We start from the raw sequence: 11,869 nt of genomic DNA, 5'->3' as shown, positions 1-11,869 counted from the left end.
GAAAAAAGGGACTACATAACTTTCTACGTCCACGTCGTTAGTCCTGGATTACGCTAAAGGAAAGTTTCATATGTACGTAAATGTCTATGTTATTCACACACACAATTCGACTTATTTAGACTTACCTATATATAGGTAAATAATACTATTTCTACATAAAATTTCGATAATTTGATTTTAGAAACGTGTTCTGCGACATCAAAAACACTTATTTTACGAAGTAATAATTTTTATTAATAGTAAATTAAAAAAAAATTTTTAGAGAAAGAGGACTAGAAAATGTACTATTCACTTCAAATCACTTAGTAAAAAAATTGTAATAATGATTAAAAACCATTTTAAAAAGAAAGTATTAAACTTAGTTTACAATTAAAGAAATTTGTTATGGCTTTAAAATACTTTTTCGAATATCGCGACCATTCTTCGCGGAGATATGTGAAATTTGAATTTGGTTTTTTTGACGATGATTTTAAATAACTTTAATTTTATTGAGACGCAGCAGGCAAATTTCAAGATAGAATAACTTCGTTAAAAATCATCGTATCGAGATGTTTAAAAAAATGTTTTAAAGCTTAAAATCTCTATTGTCTATTTAGATCGATATTTTAGAATATCGTCTGATATTTGATGAAGTTACACAAACATAAATGAAGATGCATCAAATCACAAAATTTTGCATCAGATCATGAAATTTACGAAATTTTACGGCGCGAATTAAATATTGCGCACAAATGCGGTTTACAGCTTTCGAAAGAGTGAATCTTTACCTTTAATTTGCTTTTTTATTAATCTCTGTACGATTTTTTTTCATTGAGTTATTTAACATCGAAGCAAAAAGGGTCGTTTTTACTTCAATGTTGAATAACTTGGTGAAAAAAAATCGTACGAGCTTCATAAAAAAACAAATTAAAGGTAAAGATTTACTCTTTCGAAAGATGTAAACCGCATTTGTGTACAATTTTTAATTCGCGCCATGGCACTTCGCAAATTTCGTAAAAAAATTTTGATATCTGATGCGTCTACATTTATGTTTATGTAACTTCACAAAATATCAACAAGACCGTTTTCTTAAATACCGATCTGAAAAGTAGAGGTTTCAAGCTTTAAAATGCTTTTTTAAACATCTCGATAAGATGATCTTTGACAAAGTTATTCTATTTTGAAATTTGCCTATTTTTATAGGGTGGAACAAGTGATCCTTCAATTTTGTTGAATAGTGTATATATTACATATATATATAATGTATAGTATATATATATAATGTATAGTATATATTTATTGTACAAATGTGTATTGATATCATTTTAATTATCCATAATTTTATATTCTATATCTATATATAAAACTAAAAAGGAAAGAATATTATGAAATTGATAAATTATAATTACATATAATTATTATCTATCGACTATCGTATATATTGCATATTATTGCTCTTTATATAAATCAATTAAACTATTTTTTATACATACAATGCACATATATGTAAATTCAAAATTGCACAAACTATTAAAAGATTTAGAAATGTAAGAAACGAATTTGTAGAGATTCACATCAGTTCAAGCATTCTGAAAGTGTCCTTATAATTAAAATTTATATTGAATCATTCAGAAATGTTATTCAACCTATTTATATAATAATAAATACCTTGTATAAAACTAATGAAAATAGTATAAATTATAATTTTCTCATTATTATATAAATATGTCCATGTATACAATTTTGTAATCTTTTTATTTCTTCAATAATTCATGTGTGTTTATACTTTTATTAAATCAAGATTTATTTAGGACAATTACTATGTACAGAAATACATATGTGTGTACACTTATCACAGTTCTCATTTTAAAAGATTACAAAAGATCTTAAGAAATAATGAAAACATCTTTGTTTAACATTTGCAAGTAAAGCTATCACGTTTAGTTTTATAGTACGGACAACTGCCAAAGAAAAGGCTTTTCCTCATTAAAAATCACGATCTCTAGTAACAAATATGTTCTATAGGTTTCATTGTAATTATTATGTAAAGATTGCATAATCTTGCTTTGTAAAAAACTCTATAAAACACATCCCACAATATAATTGTACGGTTGACATACAATGATTCAACAATACAAATTAATGTCAAAAATTTGTTCTGTTGCTTAACGCATACTATATATCTATACTTCATAGAAGTACAGTTAGTATATATTATTACAAGCAAAAAGTTTTTGATGTATGACGGATGTCGAACTTATTTCTTCAATAAATGTAACATATCTTTATTTTGTTGCTGCAACATTATATCAGCTTTCTCTGTTTTATCGGTTATATTATCAATCAAATCATTCTGTGAATCAATCTCTTCAGATAAACCGATTGCTAGATGTTTCAGTCTTGCCAATGATCCACTCATCTCACTTAGATTCTGTTCGAGAACTTTAGTTATTCTATCGCCGGCAGGTTTAACATCTTCCAGATCGTGCTCATCATAACTTCCTCTTATCATTGTTGATGAATATGAATTGTTTATATTGCTTTGTACTTGTTCTAATGTATTAGACAATGCAGGAGATGTCATAGATCCAGAACTGGAAGATTCTGACAACTTTGTGGATGATATCGGAGCATCTAAAGATTTACCACTGAGATAATTTTTCAGACTACCAAATACACTCTTTATGCCCTGTATGTGCTTTTGGCTAAATCTTAATGTACTATTAATATCATCTAATCTTTTTTCTGTCCTCTGCAACTGTTCCTTTTGTCTGATTAATTCCTGAAAATATAAATTTAGATAATAGTTTATACATATTAATGATAATACAATGGCTGGGTTTGGGGAGCGCGCTATCAGTGCTAATTGATATCTATGCTAACCTTTTTTCAAGTCTAGTGGACAATGAAGATAGAATGACACAAATAGCATTAATAGCGTCTCCTCGAACTCAGCCAATAAGTGTCATAGAAAAATCAAAATTATTTTATTTATTAAATATGTTAAGCAGACATAAATTTTCTGTCATTTGTCATACTATCAGCATACTAGTGACGATAGCAAACTGATAATGCATCATTACAATTACCTCGGCTGTAGCTACACCAATTTGCTCCGAGTCTCTTAGAAGCGAAACAGATCTTTCTGAAGACTGTACCGTGTTTTCCTCGATTTCCTTCTTACGTTGCAGCAATTGTTGGCGTGTTTGCGTAATATCATTATCAAAGTTCTGATAATGCCCCGCGGATGCAGTTCTAACTGGAGCATTCCTCAGAAACGTTTCATCGTCCACGTCATCCTCTAATGAGAAGAATGGATTTTTTGGATCGCTCAAATAATTATGACCCGCCATTTACCCGACAATTTTTCACAATGTGCGAGATCAGTGTGAGATACTCTTGACAATACTCGTTGACTGCACTGGACTGCACTTGGATGGAACTGTTCCCATTTAGTTGGACGTTTAATCAAAATGACTGCTATGGCTCATGGTGAAATCAGAGTGAAGCATTCCGAAGAATGTGTAGCACTAATGGTGCCGTCCCATGATGCGGAATTGGCGCAATGAGAAATTGGCGGAACGCTCGTGATTGGTTTAGAAAAGCGTATCGGCGGAGCGCAATTGACAGAATGCTTGCGATTGGACAGTTTATTTGTCTTGGGCTTTATCGATAAAAACGCGTTCTGAATGCGAACCTCTGTGTTCACTTGTGTTTTTCGCGTGCTTTTTTTGTTTGACAGGTAAACACATGTTGTCCGATGAGAAAAGTGGAGTATTATACAAGACGTGTCATTTGAAAATAAAATAATAAAAAAAGCAACTTGTAAGGAATAAAATTTTGCTGACAATGACAGAAAAAGTGCGGAGATATGAGAAAATCGATTTCCTAGGTGAAGGACAGGTTAGAACGTTTTTTAAACATTATTATGGTTTAGTTTATACTGTATTGTATATTTATTTTTATAACGCTTTATACATTGAATAAATTATATTTGTGATAGCGTGTAATCACATGATACCTGTTTTAAATATTTAAGGCATATAATATTTATATACATAGCTTTGTTTGTAACGTCAATATGATTCAATTATTAATTATAAAAATGTAATAAATATAAATGTAGATAAATTGTGTTGTCTACTTTAGTTTGCCACGGTTTACAAAGCAAAAGATGTAGAGACGAATAAAATTGTGGCTGTGAAAAAGGTTAGTTTCGTCATTATGAAAAATATACATTTCTACAACTTATACAATTTGTATTATAAACTTTTTATATTTGTAAATGTAGATTAAAGTTGGAAGTCGTGCTGAAGCTAGAGATGGCATAAATCGGACTGCTTTACGAGAAATTAAATTGTTGCAAGAGTTAAAGCATGACAATATCATTGGCCTGTTAGGTATTTAATTCTTAGAGGCATTCTACAATAAGCCATTAGTCATAAATCAGAAGTTAGAAGCTGGAAATTGACCAATCACAATCGTCAGTTTTCAGCTTCTTACTTCTGATTTATGACTAATAGCTTATTGTAGAAGGCCCATTATATGTAGAATAGTTCGTTTTAATAGTTCGTAAAAGCAAATAATATGCAAACCTGCAGACTATAATACAGTTTGCATAAACATTAATTTTGATGATTATATATGTATATATTAAATATTTAATAATTATACATGTATATATTAAAATTCTAGATGTTTTTGGTTATAAATCAAACGTATCGTTAGTATTCGATTTTATGGACACTGATCTGGAAGTGATAATAAAAGATAGCAATATAGTTTTAACCGCAGCCAACATAAAGGCATATATGATTCAAACCCTTCAAGGCCTTGACTATCTTCATTTCAATTGGATACTCCACAGAGATCTAAAGCCAAATAATTTATTGGTAAATTCAGAAGGTGTTCTGAAAATTGGAGATTTTGGCCTGGCGAAATTTTTTGGGTCACCTAACCGGATAAATACTCATCAAGTGGTCACGAGATGGTACAGAGCGCCTGAATTACTTTACGGTGCTAGACTTTATGGGACTGGAATTGATATGTGGGCAATAGGCTGTATATTAGCCGAGCTTCTATTGCGAGTGCCATTTTTGCCCGGTGAATCTGATTTAGATCAACTCACTAAAATATTTCAGGTATTAATACATTGATTTAAAACAGGCTTATTCAATGAGTTTCAGAGCCAAAACAGAAAGCCATCGAAGCAAAAAATCAATATGGATAAGATTTCAGAGACTTTAAAGGTTGATACGTGTTTGATTGACGTTTACCAATACTTTATAGTCCATGAAATCTTACATTGAATTTTTTTGCGTTGATGATTTTGTGTTTTGGTTCTAGAGCTTAAATTGGATAGGCCTGATCTAAAATATATAATTGAAAAATTATTCTATTCCTTTAATTTGGATGTATTTCTGTTATTCAGACATTAGGCACTCCAACCGAAGAAACATGGCAGGGTATGACTGAATTACCAGATTTTATTCAATTCAAGCCCTTCCCTGGCATGCCTTTGAAGCATATATTTACTGCTGCTGGTGATGATCTTCTTGACTTAATTGCTAGTCTTTTGAATGTGAATCCATTGGAAAGGTGTACATGCGATCAAGCACTGCAAATGCCATACTTTAATAATAAACCCGCACCTACAGCTGGACCTAAATTGCCTCTACCTACGATCATTAAACGTCAACGTGAAGAAAGACCTAGTTTGAAAAGAAAATTGTTAGAATCGATAGAAGGAGCCTCTTTAGCTAAAAAGTTGCAATTTTAATTGTGATTGATGCTAAAACAAATAGACAAAATAAGAAATTGTTCATTAAATACAACAGTGCCAATTTCAGATAATTAGAGAGATCTCTAATTGTGATATTGTATGTCGAGATATTGTGTAGCGTGTTGTAGCAAATTTTGTAAAAGTATTACTCGAACATATAAAAGCATTGTATGCTTATATTTTAATATCTTATAAGTTTTATGGCATAAAATTCTAATAGTAATTTATATGATGATATAAAAAATCTTTTCTTGAATAAATCATGATATTTCCGGTAATTAATGATTTATGAACATGATTGAGGAGTAGGAAATGCATGTAAACAGGTGGCAATAATAATACATGTATTAAAAATATAATGGTATGCTGCAATATTTTTATTAACTTAAAGATTAGTTAAAAAACATTCGAACGATTTCATAAATCGTGAAACATCCAGTTCGAAGGGGTACAAAAAAAGATTGGTTAATTGCAAAAAATATTTTGTGGATTTTCTTTTATACTAGACCGATCTTCTCACAATAAGTACGGACGGTAGCATAATATTCATGATACACATAATTTATTTTGCTAATCTGTGATCTTACCGTGAGTGTCATGTTGGATTTTATAGAGGAAGAGAAAAAATAAGTCACAGAAGCTTGCTTGTTTTGTAGATAATCCTCATATTTGATTGTACTGCATTGAAATTGCTTCTCTCTTCAATGCATATTTGTCTCCATTATATGTAAATACATGAAATTGTAAATCAATACTGTTGTGCAACAAAAATACAATTTAGAGAGAGTAGAAGATTATTCTTAATTTATTATATTAATGCACATGTTAAAACGAATTGACCACATTTTGATTTAACAAACGGAAGAAATCTGTCTTTTGTTATTCTACTTTTATTGTATGAAACGAGAAAGTTGATGCTTTAAATTTAACGACAAAGGCCGTGCGAAAATTTGAAAAAATTACTAAAATTTTATATTACATATCTTATACATACAGTTCGCGCAATTAATGTCTCTGTTTTGACATTGCGCGTTACCTTCTTGGTTATTATCACGTTCATAGTCATAATCACGGAATTATCGACAATACGCGAGTTTCTTCAATCTCTATTGGTTAGTCTGGTTTGTCCGATTACGGCGACATGAACGTGAAAACAACCGAGAAGATAAACACGATGTCTCACCAGTGGACGTGATGTCATAGGCTGGGAAGACATTAATTGCGTGAACTGTACAAGCGTAATGTAGGATAATAGGCTCTTTAATTTTGAAGCAATAATTTACGCCTAAATATGCGTGCCTTGTTCTTTAAATTGTTGAATTGAACATGGAATAAGAAATTCTTTGTAAAATAAATAATTTCTTTGATGTTACATGCATTTAGAAATTAGAGTCATTATTAATTTACATGTACAAATATACATTAATTTATAAGGTTATTTCAATCTGTGACAAAACACATTTTATTTACATGTTTTCCCTTGCATTGTCAGTTATATTATAGTTAATTATTACAAGTATGCCTTTGTTTTAGACTAATATCACAAACATATTGAAAGTAACAGATAGATTAGAAATAATTAAATTAGAAACGTAATCTTAGAAAGCACTATGAAGTGTGCTGTAAATGATAAATTCATGTTAACGTATTGTACTGTGGTCCCTTTCGTTTGAATTTAAATATAAAAAATATTTATATTTTCTATTATTTCTCCGTATGATCAACACAGTAATTACTCCTAATTGTATATGTATGCGTTTGTAATATTATTAAATATTAAAACTTTTAGGGAAGAGATGCATTGATAAAAATGAAAATGTGATAAAATAATTTGCGTTAAACTAAAAAGGGAAAATCTGTTGTGCGTATCTAAGTCCCGGTAAAAAATTTATCATATATGAATGTGTATAAATATGTATAAACATACATAAATATTCATAAACATGTATAATCATATATATAAAATATGTCCATATATGTTCATATATCTCTCTTTCTTTTGTAACATTATTTTTTAGTGTAATAGAAATAATAACAGTAATGTGAAAACATTAAAAATAATTAAAAGAGCAATTTTCACACTATTTGTTTTAGAAAAAATCAAGTTTGAAGAAATGTAAAAAATTACTTATGTATAATTATATATAAAATTATTTATATATAATTATATAATACAATTAACTGGCTCGTAGCCCTTCTGTTTATTTATATTGATTTATTCTAATTGAGCCACATATTATTAATTTATATTATTTCTATTACACTAAAAAATAATTTTACAAAAGAAAGAAGGATATATGAACATATTTCATATATAATTATACATACATATATGAATATTTATATATTTTTATACATATTTATACATATTCATGCGTGAAAAATTTTTTACCGGGGTGTGCCATTACTCAGTACCCACATGATCAAGTTTTTTATTCTGTTGCTTATGAATAATGAATACTATGTGTGTTTGTGTGTATAAAATTTTGCGATTATATTAAACTTCATTAACGCATGTATTGTACAAGGAATATTTAAAATTTTAATATTTGTATAAAATGCGCCTCTGCATGACTCTATCGTGAAATATATTAATCTTAATATTATTTTTAATAGAGCGAACAATTTACATTTAAGAAGAGAAGATATTAAAAATCCCTACGTCTCTGTAAAAATAAATAACATCAAAGAAATACTGAATATAGTATTGGAAAGAAACAATATATTGTTTTGGAAAGAAACAAGATACTGTTTAGGATATAACAATAGATTAATACAGAAGTAAAATGAAATTACTGAAAGTTTATTTCAAACAAAAAAAATATTAAAATTATATTTTTGAATATATATATATACTTAACTTATATTAGAAATTTGATTGATTGTTTAATAATAACAATATAGTGCATATCTGTATTATATTTGTTCATATTATTGTCAAATAGCATTCTATAAGAAACATGTACAAATGAATATTTAAAACAAATATTCAGAAAAATAGGTACGAATTGCTACAAGAAATACAAATTAATGAAATTTTTATAAATTATGTTTCTCAAATCTATAGTATGTATTAATGTTTAGTATATAATCAATAGAGACATGCAGCAGGCAAGTACAATTTGTTTCCAAATTTGATTCAACATTGACTTATAACGAATGTATAACAGTTTATGCAAGCAACAATTTATGACGTGTTATAATTCTTATTCGTCTTACATTAAGTAAGCACATCAATATTAATTATAGAGTTTCAAATAAAATCTATACATTTCTTCTCACATGTGATGAATCAACATAATTTAGATATTAACCAAAAAATTTTAGTCTTTTTAACTTTTTTAAAATAGAAATCATTTAATTTTTAATATTTCTGAAACTGATATAGCACACATAACAAAATATTTCAGAATTTTGATATTTAATTTTGCAAGTATCTTATAGAGATTATATACATAAAGACTTATAAAGATATTGCATATATCTTCATAAATTATACAGGGTGTCCGGAAAATCGTCCGCAATACTTCGGGAAGTGATTCGAGACCCCCAAAAAAGGAAAAACAGCTATATAAACATAGGTTTGGAAATTAGTCATTTCCGAGTTATAACCACTTTTATGTTAAAAAAATTGTAATTTATTTTTCATAATCACAATCGTAATTTATTTCATAATGTTTTAACATAAATAACTACATTTTAGATTATTTTGGCGTTATCCAGGATGCACCACGTGAAGGCATAGTTCGCTAATTGTGACTTCGAAAAATAAATTATAATTTTTTTAACGTAAAAGTGGTTATAACTCGGAAACGACTTATTTCCGGATCTATATTTATATAGCTTTTTTCCTTTATTTTTGGGTCTCGAATCACTTCCCGAAATATTGCAAGCGATTTTCCGGACACTCTGTATATACTAGGTATTACAGATCACCCATACACTCAATTTAAAAAAAAAAGGGGAAGTAGTTATTTTGAAAAATGTTTCAGACAAAAGTTGTTGGGAATCAAGTAATCCATTGCATTACCGGGCATATGCGATTGACCTTGGGTGGCGTCGTGAAGATCATGTCAAGGTCGATTTAAATTTTTTAAAAAGGAACCCATATCTTTTATTACATATTCTTGTATTCATCTCAAGGCGTTTTCGAAACACTGGTTACAAACCCTTTTTAATTGAGATCTTCCTGAGTTACGAGACTTCAAAATTTCAGTACCGCCGGCATTAGAATGATCTAAGATGTACCGCGTGGAGATCGCATGGTCGAATTTTCACCTTTTCGGGATGTTTGATTAAAGTCCCGTGCGACCTTCACACAGTACATCTTGAGTAATGCTAATGCCAGCGGTACTGAAATTTTGAAGTCTCATAACTCAGGAAGATCTCAACTAAAAAGGATTTGTAACCAGTGTTTTGAAAACGACTTAATGGCAACTACAAGAATATGTAATAAAAGATATGAGTTCCTGTTTAAAAAATTCAAGTCGATCTTAATATGATCTTCACGACGCCATCCAAGGTCAATCGCATATGCCCATGTAATGCATTACTTAATCCCTAACTTTTGTTAGCATTCAAATGAAAAACGCGTACATTATGCTATTATTTCACAGATCAATGGTAATTTACTTTCTTGAATAATGTAATATTTGCCAAAAAAGTTGACATTTTATGATAAGCAAAAGAAAGACTTCAGAAACTGGTTTGAAAGAATCAACTTTTGTATTGTAAACTTTGGATGAGCATATTATGTGATACAAAAGAGACTACAGTATAAACTACTGAATGCCTGCGCCTGGAGCTAGCAAGTTAAATTAATACACTAATTTTTTATAATTGTTTGTTATTAACATAGAAAACGAAGTGTACATCATATAAATCTAAACTAACGAAATATCACGGGAGCTCGAGAAACTGTGTAGTTTGACGATTAGGCACGATGTTTGAAAGCAAACAAAATTCTAATATTTTCCGTTCAAATTATTAAATAGTTTTGATTGTGGAACATATCTTTTCCGTACAAACTATTTCTCTCTAAATTTCATTGTAATATTAAAAGTAGAAATACATATTTTCTATTGTTTTACTATTGTTTTTGTCGCTTTAATATATATTATATGTATTCAATAGTCAGTCCAAGGCAAACTTTATCCGCGATAGTGTAATACAATATAGCTACTATTTTCATATTATTTTAAATCGATCTATATATATATATATATTACTTTCTTTTAAAAAATGTGTATACTTAACATTTAATATAATATATATCTCTTTAAAATATTTACAGTCAAAATGCTATGATACAATATTTTAAATCGTTTGTTATATTCATATTTTATAAAGGCAATTTAACTATATTTATAATTATCAATGTAACTATAATTCTTAGTATATCGTGTAAACGCATTTTTTGTTTTTACAATAATCATGTTCATATTGGGATAATATATAATACAAGATAGGACATTACAAGATTTTGACACTTCTAAGCAATGCTTCTATTATATGTACAATGAGTGCCATTGACAATGCAAATTATTTCTTCCATCGTTATTGCATTGATTTTCGTGTTATGATTTTTAATAAAATGGACTGAGAATTATCCACAGGATCACAAATAGTATTAAATGCTGAGAACATACTTTACCAATTAGTTTATAGTTTTTAATGAGAAAAATGTTTTTTTTTAAATATGTACATTACACAAAATAACCATCTCAATTTTTTGTAGTAAATTATAAATTAATATTTTATACCTTAGTACACATAAATAAACCATAATAAATCATACCATGTACTCAAAATGATTGAAAATTAATATTATAATTTTATGTAAAATAAAAAAAACTTATAACTTTCTGTATTTTCTATTAATACTTGCTTTCAACGTTGTTTTATACTAATATATAGAATCAAGATGTGTAATTATCATGTTTCAACTTTTATCGAATAAAATATAAAAAATTATTCACAACATGATAAAAAATTATTTTCACACAATTTAAAACATTAATACCAAATTCCATAAAACATATCGTAGTCTATATTGTAGCATAAGCTATTTTTCTATACAAGTATATAATTATCATAAAACATCATTTA

At 28.5% G+C, this 11,869-nt stretch overlaps 2 protein-coding genes across 2 annotated transcripts; one reads left to right on the top strand and one right to left on the bottom strand.

The window, feature by feature from the left end:
- Positions 1-1,775: 1,775 nt before the first annotated feature.
- On the bottom strand, positions 1,776-3,496 carry Snap29 (Synaptosomal-associated protein 29kDa). The gene is made up of 2 exons (XM_018456851.1): positions 3,069-3,496; positions 1,776-2,761 (listed from the first exon to the last, which is right to left on the bottom strand). Exons 1-2 carry the CDS (start codon positions 3,330-3,332, stop codon positions 2,237-2,239), a joined length of 789 nt encoding a protein of 262 aa, XP_018312353.1. The 5' UTR covers positions 3,333-3,496; the 3' UTR covers positions 1,776-2,236.
- A 192-nt stretch (positions 3,497-3,688) lies between these two features.
- Positions 3,689-6,695, top strand: Cdk7 (Cyclin-dependent kinase 7). Its single transcript, XM_018456849.1, has 5 exons — positions 3,689-3,882; positions 4,129-4,188; positions 4,271-4,379; positions 4,675-5,120; positions 5,411-6,695. Exons 1-5 carry the CDS (start codon positions 3,829-3,831, stop codon positions 5,756-5,758), a joined length of 1,017 nt encoding a protein of 338 aa, XP_018312351.1. The 5' UTR covers positions 3,689-3,828; the 3' UTR covers positions 5,759-6,695.
- Positions 6,696-11,869: the final 5,174 nt, after the last annotated feature.

Source organism: Mycetomoellerius zeteki, unplaced genomic scaffold (genome assembly GCF_001594055.1).
Source record: "Mycetomoellerius zeteki isolate Tzet28-1 unplaced genomic scaffold, Tzet1.0 scaffold61, whole genome shotgun sequence".
Taxonomy (NCBI): Eukaryota; Metazoa; Arthropoda; class Insecta; order Hymenoptera; family Formicidae; genus Mycetomoellerius; species Mycetomoellerius zeteki.
The sequence above is the reverse complement of the archived record's forward strand: the minus strand, read 5'-3'. Positions and strand labels throughout refer to the sequence as shown.